General features: G+C 32.5%; 2 protein-coding genes across 5 annotated transcripts; both read left to right on the top strand.

Annotated features, from left to right (window-relative positions):
- Positions 1 to 192: 192 nt before the first annotated feature.
- Atg8a (Autophagy-related 8a) lies at positions 193 to 3,906 on the top strand. 2 transcript variants are annotated; one of them, XM_014238090.3, is made up of 4 exons: positions 193 to 322; positions 394 to 499; positions 2,979 to 3,176; positions 3,241 to 3,906. In XM_014238090.3, exons 2-4 carry the CDS (start codon positions 410 to 412, stop codon positions 3,307 to 3,309), a joined length of 357 nt encoding a protein of 118 aa, XP_014093565.1. In that variant the 5' UTR covers positions 193 to 322; positions 394 to 409; the 3' UTR covers positions 3,310 to 3,906. The 2 variants fall into 2 exon arrangements, with proteins under 2 accessions (XP_014093565.1, XP_069966301.1); XM_070110200.1 differs by having other exon boundaries at positions 247 to 499.
- A 640-nt stretch (positions 3,907 to 4,546) lies between these two features.
- On the top strand, positions 4,547 to 9,436 carry Tango5 (Transport and Golgi organization 5). 3 transcript variants are annotated; one of them, XM_014238256.3, is made up of 5 exons: positions 4,547 to 4,835; positions 6,521 to 7,066; positions 7,126 to 7,407; positions 7,461 to 7,767; positions 7,854 to 9,436. In XM_014238256.3, the coding sequence occupies exons 2-5, from the start codon at positions 6,702 to 6,704 to the stop codon at positions 8,286 to 8,288; spliced, it is 1,389 nt and encodes a 462-aa protein (XP_014093731.2). In that variant the 5' UTR covers positions 4,547 to 4,835; positions 6,521 to 6,701; the 3' UTR covers positions 8,289 to 9,436. The 3 variants fall into 3 exon arrangements, with proteins under 3 accessions (XP_014093731.2, XP_014093749.2, XP_069966300.1); XM_014238274.3 differs by lacking the exon at positions 4,547 to 4,835 and adding an exon at positions 4,932 to 5,084; XM_070110199.1 differs by lacking the exon at positions 4,547 to 4,835 and adding an exon at positions 5,091 to 5,225.
- The last annotated feature ends 5,993 nt before the right edge of the window (positions 9,437 to 15,429 follow it).

Genomic DNA, 15,429 nt, shown 5'->3' with positions numbered 1-15,429 from the left:
TCACTTTTAGTTTATGTCATAATAATACATTTTTAACCACACTATGTTGTGAATAATTAATTATTGCTTCTAGAGATATCTACAATTATAAATAATTGATGTTTTTAACAAATAATGTTTTGTTTGGACAAAGTTGTCCACCATATTTTTTTTATCGTCAAACGACATGCAACACTATTGATTTGTGTCACAATTTTACTGTAGATGTCACTGTTATTTTTTAAGCTTCTAGTCGTCGATTTCAGAAGAAGACATTTTGTATTGAAAACTCAACGAGTAAAGAGCAAATCATAATATAAACGTTAATACTCTTGGACGAGAAGTAAGTTGTGAAAATCTAGTGAAGTCTGGAACTTGAAAATATAATTTACTTAACTGCTGTAATATAAAAAGAAATTAAAATACAAAAATGAAGTTTCAATACAAGGAAGATCATGCATTTGAGAAGCGACGTGCTGAAGGTGACAAAATACGTAGGAAGTACCCAGACCGTGTACCAGTAAGTACAATGAAAAAATTTCATTACATTTGTATGCAATTTTATAATATACTCGTTGGTAATGATTCCATACAAACTTAGAAAGTAATATCCATACATAAGTGTGATTGTGAACGGAGTATAGGGTTTTCTTTGTTACGAAAATAGCCAAGTAGGGGCGGGGGGTAAAATGCAATAAAAAATTGCGTCATAGAAAATAGATTCTTAAAAAATTTATAATATATAAACGTTTAGTTGTGAACAAGTGTATTTTTCTGTTGCCTTTATATTCTTTTACAGCAACAATTTTGTGTACGCATTGAGTATTATATGCATACATTTTCAACAATAGTACAAATGTATATGTATTTTTGTTTTTCGTTTCGTATTGCTGTTTTCGGTAGCAGTGTTACCAACTTCAATAAAAACTTGTACTGATTCTCTCAAAGGGATAATGTTTGTGGAGTATAATATACAAGTAGAAATGCAAAATAAATTGAAGCGCTTCCAAACGTTGTGTCAAGGTCGAAACCAAATATTGGCAACAAGACAATGTACCTATAAAGGTTATTGGCAACAAAACATTTCATTATAAAAATTTTTGAATTCTCAAATTATCAGCTTATCAACTTTTTTGTTTGCATACAAAGTGGCCAAACAGGTATCATAATAAAAAAGACAAAACGCCAATGCGCACTAAAACATAACACATAATTCTGCTGTGCAGACCGAAAAAAGCTTATTTGTTTACTCATTTTAGAGCGAATATTTATCAGTATATACCATATTTGTGTGTATATACTAAACTGTCGATTTTTGTTTAGTATTGTATATTTTTTTTTATTCTATTCGGCCTTATAACTGCGCATATAGATTTAACTATTTGGTATACGTGTGTTTATAGCTTGACTTCTTCATATGTGTTTATGGCATATACGTAAATATTTTCAATTTTCTTTTATACAACATGTTTGCCATTTTTTGTACATGTTACATTTTCCGTATTTCGTACTTTATGTGCTTTATTAACTGAAGTACTAACTAATATGTGAAAATTACTACAAATACTTTACTTACGTAGTTAGTCATGTTGTGATTAATTTATATGAATTTCACAAGAAACCGAAAAAATTTATATTTCCAAAGTTTCTTAGCCATATGTTCTCTGTAGTATTAGCAGTATAATCTTACTGTAAAAAACTTTAACGCGGAAACGTTCTTTTGCCTTTTTCTCTTATTCAATGAAATGCAAAATTAAGTGTCTGTGTTTGACGAGAATTACAAGCACTGACATTTTTTAAAACAACAAATTGATCTATCTATTGATACGGTTTTAGGAATTTTTTTGTGGGCACAAGGGTATTTCGTCAATGCATCAAATCTTAAATAAATGGTTTGTTTCAAGGTTTGCAGGTGTTGATCATAGCATGTGAGAGCCGGAAATGAACTGGCTGACGAGTTGGCCCGCTCTGCAGCCTCTACAAAAATGGTAGGACCAGAACCGTGCGTAGCGGTTGGTCCACACACCATTAAAGAGCTGCTCCGTAAAGAGGAAAGGGCAGGCAGGGAGAGACATTGGCAACATCTCCAAGGCATGCGCCATGCCAGGTTGCTAATGGGGGGTTATAACCTCAGACGGTTTAAAACCGTAATCAATCTCCCGAGGAATAAATTCCGGCTACTGGTCGCGTTCTACACCGGACATTGCAGACTCAACAAGCATTTATTTAACATGGGCTTGGTCTCCTCTGCAAACTGCCGGTTCTGTGACATGGAGTCGGAAACCCCAGAACACCTGCTTGTGGACTGCACAGCAGTCTGCAGACGCAGAATTAAGGCCCTGGGATCCATGTTTCCAAACAGGGATCGCATCGCTTCACTAGCACCTAGCAGTATATTGGAGTTCATCGATATGCTGGGGCTAGATGAGTCGTTGTGACTTAGGGGAGGGCACAATAGACCATAGGTCGCGGTGCATACCTCAATCTTTATCTATCTATCTATGTGAGAGTTTAATGATTAAAAGTACAATCTATTAAATTTTAGCAAAATGTACACTGTGTAGAGATCACACAGTCTAATTTAACAAGAAATCTTGGTTAAATCTGCCTTTCGCTTGTAGAATTTGGTAACTTTCCTTTGTACGGATTATAACCACTCTGTTACCTTCAGTGCAAGCAGGTAAAGATCAATCTTTAAACGCAGAATGAGAGTGATTTACAGATCACTTCATTAATTGTGTATACCTGTTCTTATATGTAAGGATGTTCATATTTTCTTTTGTCTTATGACTTATTTGAAATTTTCATGTTTCAAGATCGTAGTTCAGTATTCATTTAGTGCTTGTTGTAGGTAGATCTTTTCACAGTCACTACTTTTGGTGAAAACTGTTCTGTGCTTGTAAGTACTTTTGAGTGTGAGAAATAAAAGTTTTACATTATAGTTAAAATTTACAAATATTAGCAAAAATGTTAAGCATACTTTAATTTTTTCTTAACAGGTCATTGTGGAGAAGGCGCCAAAGGCACGCATTGGTGATTTAGATAAGAAAAAGTATTTGGTTCCATCTGACTTAACAGTTGGTCAATTCTATTTCTTAATTCGCAAGCGTATACATTTGCGCCCCGAAGATGCATTGTTCTTCTTCGTTAACAATGTAATTCCACCAACATCGGCTACTATGGGATCTCTATATCAGGTAAATATATACAAATGTTTTATATGTATGAATGGTTTTAATATTGAGTAATATATATTTTTAGGAACATCACGAAGAAGATTATTTCCTGTACATTGCCTACTCCGATGAAAACGTTTATGGCAAAAACTAAGTAGCATTCACATTTTGGGGGAAGGCATGTATGGCGGCGTTTGAAAAAACTAATCGAGTTGCTGTATTACGAAGAAAATTACAATGATGAAAATTAAATAATACAAAAAAAATAATTAAATACTTTGTGCTGATTGAGGAAAAATTGTTTGAGTAATATCTTGGCGAAAAGGGAACGATAAAATAAATGAATATCAGCAAACAAAAAATTTAAAAGAATTATTAAATATAATAATATATATATTTAAAAATATATACAATGGATATATATTATGTATATGAAATAATTTGTGTAGCTATAAATATTAGTTATAAATATTATAATCCAATTTATCTTTTATTTTTACGGTACTATCCTTGGGTTTGGTACTTTCAGCAATTTTTTGTTTTTTCAGTTATAAGTTTTCTTGTTGAGATTTTATACTTTCCTTTCATGATAATTATCTTCACCATTCGAATTTTTAAAAATCTATACTATTTTCTTCCCTGGACGGTGGAATTGTTCATCATTTAAGGCAATACGTGTGTAAATGAATTATTTTTAATATTTGAGTTATAAAATAAATGAAGATCGTGATTGCGATATTCCTTTACGAAACTTGTTTTATTATTAGGCATACATTTATTGCTTCAACTGGGTAAGCGTCTAAATGGATAAAATATAACAACTAAAATGGATTTATGATGTGCTTGCTGGTTTGGATAAAAATCTTAAGCCGACTACCCGAAACTAAAATATATTGAGAGAATTTTCGTGAAACCTAATAAATGCACGTGTTGTAACTCACTAACCCATGCGTAAAAAAGGCATGAACGATCATACACATTCAACTCGGCCTTTTAAATCGTAGAAACTTTAACAGAACTGTCTACTAATTAAAGTATGATTTAACCGAAAGTTGCCTTGTTGTGATATTAATTCTCGAGATAATCGAAATATTAAAAAATATATTGATAATGCCTACAAAACAACCCAAACAACGAGATTATTGAGTTAATATCTTTTATTCTAAACAATAAAATATTATACCGATATATTTTTTATAATTTCGATACTCTCAAATATTCGCTTGTTAGCGAAAACGCATTTCGATTGGTTGGACACATATATTACCAGTAATTTGGCAACACTATTGTAATTTCTTTTGTAAAGGCAACTCTACTCTTCATATCAGCTGTTTGCCTCTGTCCGAAAAAAATTTTCTGTCAGCCTTCTTCTTTTGCTCAAATTCTTGCTGACTGACATTCGAAATATTTTTATTCGGAGTCAAATATTGGTGATGGCAATTTAATCGTTTGTTCATTTGATGAATAATTTGTTTTGAGTTGTGGATTGTTTTTTAATCCTTAACTACGGATTAAAATAATAAAGAAGTGGATAAATGTAAACTAAATGTAATTGCATAGTAAATTCAGCGAATTTATAGTTAAAAAATCGCTTAAATTACGCCAATATAGTTTGCGAAATTACACAAACAAAGAAAAAAAAACTATTTCGAACAGACGGAAGTGCGAGAAACCCATAAGGTAAATTTCATGTCATGTGCTACACCAGTGTTAATTTGTAAAACGGTTCAAAAAGCGATTTTTTAATACGTGACTTTGTTTACTCAAGGTTATGCAGTTTTTTTTAATAGAGACTTTACAATCGTGTTCATTTTGTGATCACCAATGCAGTCTAGTCGCACACAAAAAAAACAGGACAGTGAGGGTGGAAAATTGATTTTCCCTTAGTATTACATGGTATCACAGTCAGCCGTAGTTGTGCACTCATTTGTAAGTTATCGCAAATAGGCAACTAGCATTTTTATTTTTATAGGCTTTTCGCTTCTTCAATTTACAAAATTAATTTACTACAGTTCGTGAATTAGTTGGGTGGTGCTAAGTTGCCAAGTGACGCTCCGAAACACAAAGCAGGTAAAATACGCGTGTGTGTATTTACATACATACATTGCCATAAATGTATAGTATTTGCAGCCCTTAAAATACCGTGACCGTGCAGTTTGAGCTAATTTGGCAGCGTGTTCTGACTCCAAAGTGCTTTTGTACCTGTGTCGGTCTTATGCAGTCATATGTGCCAATGCATAATATGCATTTTTACCTTGTTATTGATAGTGCTGTAGTGTAAGCCAGTGTTTGAGGACAACCAAACAAAAAATTGCGAAATGTAATTTTTGCTAAATTTTTGTAAAGTAGCAATGGTATTAAGCCGTTGTTATAAAATGTTTGTAAATATTGTGTTGCTCACACGAATATTTTTTTGAATAATGTTTTTTTTTTTATTCATAATACATAATAAAGGCATATGACTTACATACATACATATATGAATGTAAACTGTTCCACTTCGCACCGTAGTATATTATGTGGTTTAATTTCATTGGTGCGCCGGTTCGCATGTTAATTTTTTTATTTGCTTCATTTATTTGGTGCTTGGCACCATTTTGTTATAATTTTTCCCTATTTGAGTTATACTCAAGTTTTGTGCTTACTATTTAAAATTTAATAGCATATATAGCTAAAAGATATTGTTCTATATCGTTGTATATTTATAGCTTCTGTTGCATTTTTTGTATTAAAACATAGGGCACCTATATGTTTTATAAAAATTATATATACATATGTATGTATTATATGTTTGTCTTGTAAAGGTATGGGTGGTTGTATTAGCATATACAAATAAAAATAGTTCACAGCACCCAAATTTCAAACAAGTTTACCAGGTGTTTAAATTTCCAGAAATACATTCAGTTCACAAATATACATTTGCAGTTAAGTACACAAATTGTTTATTAAAAATATTTTATTACAATAATTATTAATTTATACATATATTGCCTGTCAAGCGTATATGTATGCACACATATGTTACATACACAGCCACGTCTTGTATTTTGAACAAAGTTCAGTAACCAGCCTGACTGAAACTTTTGTCGTAAAATAATAAATTATTTAAATTTGAATAATTTGATTGCAAAGTCATGTCAAACAAATAAAAGTGTAAAGGCAGACCACATTTAGCGATAAACTACAGTAATAACTGCCTTATCAGTGACGAAAATTAGAATTCATAATGCTTGAGGGTCAAAGTCATTGTTTCTCGCTTTTCAGTATCTCTTGATATCTATTTCTTATAATTTTTTACGGCATGTGTAACTTACTGTGTAATATCTGCTTAATAACGTGTTTTTAAATTTATTTCTTCCACACAGCTCGATTCATTATTTCAACTTAACCACTTCAACAATAACAACAAGAATAACAACTCACTCTTGATGCATTCTCTTTTTCTATGAATTAGTTTTTGCCTCTCTTTATTGCCCGCTAAAGTAAACATCTAGCACACTATAACTATTTTATAGCACTTGATTCCTTTGGACAACAGAATTTTAAATGTCACAACATTTGAAAAAGAATTCGCCTACCAGCCGAAATCGTAAGCAACAACAACAACAACAGCAAACACAAAATGCAGACAGTGTAAAGCAAAAAACAAATGCCTCAGGCAACCAGTTAACTGCCAATAGAAAGTCAAATGGCGGTGTACCCTGGTCCAGTAACAGCGCCTCCACGCCTAGTGGTAGCATCACGTCATCCGTGTCGGCACCCGCGCTTATGCGCAAAAAATCGCAAACGAAATTGCAAAAGGAGAAGGAACGCGCGGAGCGTGAGACGCTAGTGCTGTGGCGGCGACCGGTGCAAACTGTGCGGTATTGTGGCCTGGAGATAGTGACCTTAGCGCAGACTTCGGGCAAACGGTAAGCACGCAAAATTGTTAGAAATTGCTAAATTATGGAAATGTTTTTATTTTTTACAGTTTACTCCAGCAACGTGGTTTGCTTGCGGCACTGGTAGTTTTAGGTACTATCTTAAGTTTTTTCTATTATTTACCGGGTCCACATCAGCTGGTATTGGATGTGGTACGCCGCAACACTTGGTTCTTCATCTACTGGACCGGTTTGGGTGTACTCTCCTCTGTAGGTCTGGGCACAGGTTTGCATACGTTTTTGTTGTATTTGGGACCACATATAGCTAGTGTTACGCTAGCTGCATACGAATGCAACTCGTTGAATTTTCCGCGACCACCATATCCCGATGAGTAAGTAATGTGAGTTGTATTGTATTAGCATTTGTTTAACAGTAATTATTTAGTATTATCTGCCCGGATGAGCCATATGCAAAGAAAGTGCCAAATCTATGGATGATTATGAGTAAAGTACGCATGGAAGCGTTTCTGTGGGGTGCCGGCACTGCTTTAGGCGAACTGCCACCTTATTTCATGGCAAAGGCTGCACGCCTGTCTGGCTATGATCCCGACGATGCCGAGGAGTTGGCTGAATTCGAGGCTTTGAAGGCCAAACGTAATCAAAAGAATTTGAGCTTAATGGATAAGGGCAAATTATTTATGGAACGCGTTGTGGAACGTGTTGGCTTCTTGGGCATTTTGGCATGTGCAAGTGTAAGTTAATGAAGATAGAAAAAAACGAAAATACATAACTGACGAAACAAATATCAATATAATTTATTTTTTCTATTGACATGCAGATTCCCAATCCGCTATTTGACTTGGCCGGCATTACATGTGGCCACTTTTTGGTGCCCTTCTGGACTTTCTTCGGTGCTACGCTCATTGGCAAGGCCATTATCAAAATGCACATACAAAAAGTATTCGTAATCATTGCTTTCAATGAAGTGCTTATTGAACGTGCTGTCGATTTGCTTGGCAAACTGCCCATATTGGGTAAAAAATTGCAGGAGCCGTTTAAGGGCTTCCTTAACAATCAGAAGAAACATTTGCATCGTGAACGTCAACCGGCGGCCGAGTCGGGTAACTTGCTGTCAAAGGTGTTTGAAACGTTCGTCATCTGCATGGTTTGCTACTTCATAATTTCGATTGTTAACTCATTGGCGCAAAGTTACCACAAGCGTTTGCATAAGAAGCATGTGAAAAAAGTGAAGAAACCGATAGCAAAGGATTAGGTGGTAGTGCAGTAGGTGAAAAAACAGAGTGCAGTTTGGGGGGTGGTAGTTATAGTTTTGTTTAGAAGAGCGTGGAAAGCGTAAAAAGAGAAGCCGTAGTGAATATGATTGAACTATTTTGGCATTGCGTTGGAAGCGCTGAAAGCGTTGAGTGTGGTGCGAAAACTTGCATTAACAATATTCTATACAAATTTACTATATGCCCACTAATGTTGTGTTTAGCAAAATTCCTAATTAGGATAAGATGAGCAATCGTCGTTATGAATTGAATTATACAAAAAAATATAAGACATCATCAACGTAAATGACTGACAACCAAAAAGTTCAAGGTGGTGCCGTTGATGATTGAGTTAATTATTTTTTTTTATGTAATGCTGTTTAACGGTAAATTCTACAATGAGGTTTAAGTTTATCGCAATAACCGCAGAATTTCAGAATTTATGCAGCCTTATGCTAATTGAGTCATAAGCAGCTAGTCCTAATTTTTATGTGTGTGTGTACAAAAATATAGGAAAAGTACGTCTCATGATGAAATTCAATTAATTTCACATCAAATTACACATGCATATATGTATGCATAAGTTATGAGTGTGTATTGTGTGCATTTATTTTAGTGTAAATGAAATTTATTTTCGTGTACTAAATATGTATAGCGGAGCAAGGACAAATAGAAAGTAGTATAGAAAAGCAAGTTGTATGAAGAAATACAAGAAGAGAGTAAATGAAAATTACAGTTATATGTAGTCGCGTTGCAGTTGTATTCTAGCATTAGTTGCGTGATAAATTTTTAATTAATAAAAACTAAATTAAAGTAATACTAAGCGTTAAGTAAAGTATTCGGCCAAAATGCAAATGGAGGAACAACAAGCATAAAATATTATAAAAATATAGTAAAAATATAAACTTAATAAAAATCTATAATGATAAGCTTAAAACCATACATAGAAGCAAACATGAAAAGACATTTGTAAAAAAACAGGTTAAAAACAGGATTTCTAAATAGAGCTCGTTGTGCGCCAATAATGGCTTTACCAAAAATTGTATGAATAAAAAATTAACAATACAAAATATTTAAATATTTAAAAAAAATTTAAATTGAGCATTTGCATACCACAAAAATATAATAAATAAGTTTAAAAAATTCTGTAGTTTTATTGTTTCTTTTCCTTTACAAGTTTCCAGACAAGAACTTTATTTTTTGACTGGTCAGTGTCAGAGTTGCAAGTAATGCATTAAAAAAATAAATGAATTAACATTTAAATAAAAATTTTCTTTATTTTGTAATCCCAAATACCGGATTAGAAAATAAAAAAATATTTAATCCCACATACCGGATTAGAAAATAATAAAAAATTTAATATTTTTAATTTTTAATACCATTTTACGGATTGAAAAATAAAGAAATAAAAATTTCGATCTTAAGCACATAATTAAAAATAAAAAAATAATTTGCTTTAGAATTAAAATTTTTTCGAGTTCACTCAAATCAAAAAGTAATATTTTCAAGTACAAGTTTTTGAATTAAAAAATTAGCAACCCTGGTCAGTGTGTATGACTGCTACATATACATATGTATGTTATGCTGTAGATGATAATTTCAGAACTTGTTTGGATATTTTACCTTTGCCTTTGACAATTATTCAGAATTCTGCCGCTACAACAACAACCACAATTATCCATGCCGAATTTTGTGAAGATAAGTTTATGGCAACAAAAAAAATTGTTCATATAAAAACTTGAATTTGATCGTTCAGTTTATATGACAGCCATATGCTATAGTAGTCCGATATCGGCAGTTCCGACAAATGAGCAGCTTCTTGGAGAGAAAACGACGTGCGCAAAATGAGGGACTAGTTCTCGTATATACCATATATACAGTAAGACAGATGAACATGGCTAAATCGGCTCAGCTCGCCATGCTGGCCATTAATATTATATATATTTTATAAGATCTCCGACGTTTTCGTCTGGATGTTTTAAACTTCGTGGCAAACTTAATATACCCTGTTCGAGGTATAAACATTTATACGGAGTCAGCGAAAACACCATTTCAACTTCATAGCATACTTTAAGGGGCACACCTAGTGTGACAACCTAAAAACATCGATTTTTGGCAATTAAAAAAACTACTGTATCGATTGTTTTAGATTTTTAGAGTACATTTACACAGGTTAAAAAAAAAATTTGAATTATAAACAAATTTTTGGTCGTTGTGGGCCTGGCCAAGTTCGAGTTTTGGTCAGATTAGATCAGAAAATTTATTGTTTTAAGAACTATTTACAGATGTATACCATACTACATAAAAAAAATTTCGCAGTGATCGCATCATTTGTCACCGAGTGATCACTCAAGCAAATTTGAAAAATGCTGTTTTGAGAAAAATGCATTTAAAAAGTTTTTTTGATGATTGAATTGAACGGCTACACTTCAAATGGCTGTCATTCAAAAACTTTTTGAAAAATCGATTTGAAATTTTAGTATGTTGTTTTTAAAGGTATAAACTATCGATATATGACTATTAATTGAAATATGACTATAAAAAATTGCACACTAGGGCTAAGGACGAAACTGAGGCAACCTGCATTCATCTTCAAGGCGCATTAAAAGCGAAAAACAGGTTTTTTGCACCACTCATCTAAAAAATGCGTGTTCTCTAACTTCTTACGAGTCAGCTAACACAGATATGGGCAAAATCTGTCGAAACAGTCGATGCCCATTGATGAGAGTAAATAACAACTCACCTTCAGGTAAGGTTTAAGTAATCGCTACAACAACCTTATTTATAGGCTGACTATAAGCAATTTTTATTAATATGGAAGACTGGTCTTTCATCTTTTTGTAGATCAATTTATCGCGTTATACCATTTATATAATTCTTAGCGAAAAATCTACAAACTTTTCAATAAAAATGGCTTACAAATACGGTAATATTGACAAAACATTTTACCGTTATAAAAGATTGAACTTTTAGGATCGTGTACTCTGCAGTAAAAGCTTTTAAGTGTAAGCTTTTTGAAGCTTACGACTGTTTTTCTATAATCCATCTACACCCGTTGATAATTACAGTTAACTGAAGTTTTTTGAATAACAATAAATAGTAATATTATATATAGTGGTTTTCAGACTATTCCATACTAATTTCTCAGTGTACATACATATATTCTACATATATAGTTATGTATGTACGCAAAGTTTTCGTTATGTGGTTTTGTTTGCTGTTGTCTCGTAGTTGAACGTTTGCTGTGCTAACGCGTTCTCATAAATTGGCTGTCTAACTGCTGTAATAGACACTCATATGCACGTGGTGAAATATGAATAATGTAAAAATTGTGCAAAAACAACAAATGGAAACAAACCTACATAAAAATGAAGTGAACACAATAATGGCGCAGCTGGTGTGCAGCCAAGGCGCTGTGGCAAGATAATCAACAGTAAATACCAGTACAAAGTGATGAGCTTATGGGACTAATAAATCAGAAAGACAATGATTCATGCTAAATAAATTATTTTTTATCTAAATGCACGCGCATGTACATATGTATATACGAAAGTGCTGTCAAAATGTGTATTTATGGAAAGAAAGCACGAGAATCGCGAAGATCGAATTAGCAATCGATTTATAAAAGTACAAAAAATCGGAATATGCGCAAAGTTTAATGCAAACAAATTTCTTATTTGCAGCATATTTAAATTCTTTAACTTTCTCAACTATTGCAATTATTTTAGAATATATTTTGAACAAAAAAAAAATTTCATTAAAAAACAACTATGCACAAAGTTTAATGCAAAAAAAATTATTATTTGCAGAATATTTAATTTCTTTAATTTTTTCAACTACTGTAATTATTATAGAATATATTTTGAACACAAAAAAAAACATGTTGCTATAGAGTATAATATTGTAGTTTTATTCACCTAACGGTTGTTTGTATCAGCTAAACCTAATCGTGATAGATATTGGCTTACATATATGTATATAAATGATCAGGATGACGAAACGAGTTGAAATCCGGGTGAGTGTCTGTCCATTTGTCCGTCCGTCCGTCTATCTAGGCAAGCTGTAACTAAATAAGACGTGCTGAAACTTGTTACACGTGTTCCTTGGTACCATAAGAAGTTCGGTATTGTAAATGGTCGTAATCGGACTACTGCCCCGCCCCCAAAACGTAATTACGCAAAAATCTATGGAGAGCCATAACTAAGCCGCAAATTAAGACATAAACTGTAATTTGGTGCAATGCATCGCACTAATTAGAGGCAGCTCTGGGCTAAAACCATTTAAAACACAATTAATATATCGAAATTAAACTTTACACAAGTAGTGCTTTTAATGAATGCTAACTCAGGTTTAAAAATTGCCAAAGTCTGACTATAACTGTTCAAGCCGACAGATAACTGGTACATCCGGTTTCATCTGTGAGATGAAACTCACAGAACATACCTATAACGCTCAATATGTAAGATATCTTAGCAAAATTAAATGAACGTAGAATATTGGATATCCCCATTAAATGTAAACAAAGGTTGTGGATTTGGCTAAATGTAAACAAAGGTTGTGGACTTCGCTAAATTTAAATATAGGTTGTTGACTTGGCTAAATGTAAACAAAAGGGTCATTGACCTCAAAATGTAAGCAAAGGGTCATTCACCGCATAAAATGTAAACAAAGGTTGCTGACTTGACTAAATGTAAACATAGGTTGTGGACTTCGCTAAATTTAAATATAGGTTGTGGACTTGGCTAAATGTAAACATAAGGGTCATTGACCTCATAAAATGTAAACAAAGGGGTCACTGACCTCATAACATATAAACAAAAGGTTCATTGACCTCAAAATGTAAACAAAGGGCCATTGACCCCATAAAATGTAAACAAAGGTTGTTGACTTGACTAAATGTAAACGTAGGTTGTGGACTTCGCTAAATTTAAATATAGGTTGTGGACCTGGCTAAATGTAAACATAGGTTGTGGACTTGGCTAAATGTAAACAAAAGGTTCATTGACCTCATAATGTAAACAAAGGGGTCACTGACCTCAGTAAAATGTAAACAAAAGGGTCATTGACCTCAAAATGTAAACAAAGGGTCATTGACCGCATAAAATGTAAACAAAGGTTGTTGACTTGACTAAATGTAAACATAGGTTGTGGACTTCGCTAAATTTAAATATAGGTTGTTGACTTGGCTAAATTTAAATATAGGTTGTGGACTTGGCTAAATGTAAACAAAAGGGTCATTGACCTCGTAATGTAAACAAAGGGTCATTGACCCCATAAAATGTAAACAAAGGTTGTTGACTTGGCTGTTCGGTAAAAATCAAATCCTTGTATGTACTATCAAGATAAAGATTTTTACCTTACCCCTATGAAGGGTATAAGAACTTCTGTGCAGCCGATGTTTACGTTTTTTCTAGTTCAATATAGAGTTTTGCTACACCTGAAAGTATTTCTGGAATTAATTTTTTTTCTCTGCCTAAGAAATTTTTTTTTTCAATTATTTGAGCGTATACATCAACATATTTTTTAAATTTAGGCTCACAAATTAGTTCACAATATAATCAACAACAAATCGGTCTCACGAAAGGTGATCGTGTTGTTGCCCTCAACATTTTGTTACAAATAAATTTCCCCAAGGAACTGGTAAACTGTTAGTAAAGTCATCGAAAAGTGCACGAAGTTGAGTGCCAAGTTCATTTATGTCCCAATAACGGCGACTTTTGGCAACGTTTATTTTGGGGTTAGTTGCTGTACTTTCATTGTTAGCGATAACAGCATTTACGATTATTATTGTTGTACAAATGTATGTATATACTCTTATATACATATGTAAATGCCTGTGTGTACTCTTAAAAACTACCCTCTATATAGGCTGGTCGTCAAACTCTCAATCAAATTTGTGACAGCGAATATGCGCTTGTTTTTGTAGACACCCCTTTCGCGCTATGCAGCTGAGTAATCAACTGGCGAAGCATTTAGAAAGTGCTAAGGCGCCTTTAACAAGCTAAGCGTGCACGCGGTATGCCTTGAAATTATTAAATTGGCAGCTTTTAGGGAGACTTGCATCGTAGGGAGTATTCACAGAGTTCAAACGCGTGGCGGTCAGTTGTGTGAAACAGGTACATGACATGACAAGGACGTTAAGCCGTATTACTTTAAGACCTACTACTTAAACAATGGGGGTATTCACAGTTTTTTCGTGAATTTTATAAAAAGGCTATGTACTTTAATAATCGGTGCTTAATTTGGAAAAATTTCGTATTTCTTTGATCACGTAGCCGAGTACTGTAGGGACGGCCTTCGTAAATTGTTGATTTTTCTGTTTAAAATTTTCTACAAATTCAAAAAAAAAAAAACAAAAATAAAGTATTATTACTATAGATTAACACAGGTAATGATCGAAGGATAAGTCAAAATTTTCATTCATGACAAAATCGTGGCTATCCAAAAAAAGTCGTTTTTTGTGAAAAAAATTACATATAATATCATAGTGGCTAAGAAAATTCGAAATTATTAACTAAAATATTAATAATTCGATCATTACCGGAAAATATTATATATCTTAGAAAGTGCATTCCGAAGAAAATTTCATCACCGACGCTGTAAACAACATTTCGAGAGGAACGGGTGTAAAGTTTTGGGAGCCGATTATAATAAGTTAATTTTACAAATACGCAGATATATCCGAAACTATTTGCCGGATCAACTTCAAATATTCGGATAATATTATTAACATTCATTCTACTTTCGACATATAAGAGTGTTTCTGAACTTCACATATCGATATAACGCTTTAATTTAATTTAACATTATATTTAATATTTATTATATTTTTTTAATAATTTGCTAACTAAAATATCTTTTTAATTTAATATTCATATGAACTAAATAATTTTTATATTTAAGTTTATATCTTTTCTTTTATTTTTATTCAAACTATAATTTTTTCACAGAAATTATTATTTTTTTACCTTATTAATTTTTAATTTTATTTAAATATTTTTTAATTAAATTTTAATTTTTTTTATATTTAATATTTTTTTAAATTTTTTATTTTTTATTTTAAGTATATTTTATGGTATTTTTTTTTTTAATATTTTGTATTAATTTTAAGTATTTTTTTTTAATGCAATTATCATATTTACA

Source organism: Bactrocera oleae, chromosome 5 (assembly GCF_042242935.1).
Source record: "Bactrocera oleae isolate idBacOlea1 chromosome 5, idBacOlea1, whole genome shotgun sequence".
In the NCBI taxonomy this organism is placed as follows: Eukaryota; Metazoa; Arthropoda; class Insecta; order Diptera; family Tephritidae; genus Bactrocera; species Bactrocera oleae.
Note: the sequence above shows the minus strand (reverse complement) of the source record. Positions and strands in the feature narration are given on the sequence as shown.

Bases quoted from the DNA above. Each gene is read 5' to 3' on its own strand.
- Atg8a (XM_014238090.3), top strand. From the start codon at position 410: ATGAAGTTTCAATACAAGGAAGATCATGCATTTGAGAAGCGACGTGCT. The intron at 500-2,978 runs GTAAGTACAATG...TTTTCTTAACAG, and splicing joins AGTACCCAGACCGTGTACCA to GTCATTGTGGAGAAGGCGCC. The intron at 3,177-3,240 runs GTAAATATATAC...ATATATTTTTAG, and splicing joins CTATGGGATCTCTATATCAG to GAACATCACGAAGAAGATTA.
- Tango5 (XM_014238256.3), top strand. From the start codon at position 6,702: ATGTCACAACATTTGAAAAAGAATTCGCCTACCAGCCGAAATCGTAAG. The intron at 7,408-7,460 runs GTAAGTAATGTG...GTAATTATTTAG, and splicing joins CGACCACCATATCCCGATGA to TATTATCTGCCCGGATGAGC. The intron at 7,768-7,853 runs GTAAGTTAATGA...ATTGACATGCAG, and splicing joins GCATTTTGGCATGTGCAAGT to ATTCCCAATCCGCTATTTGA.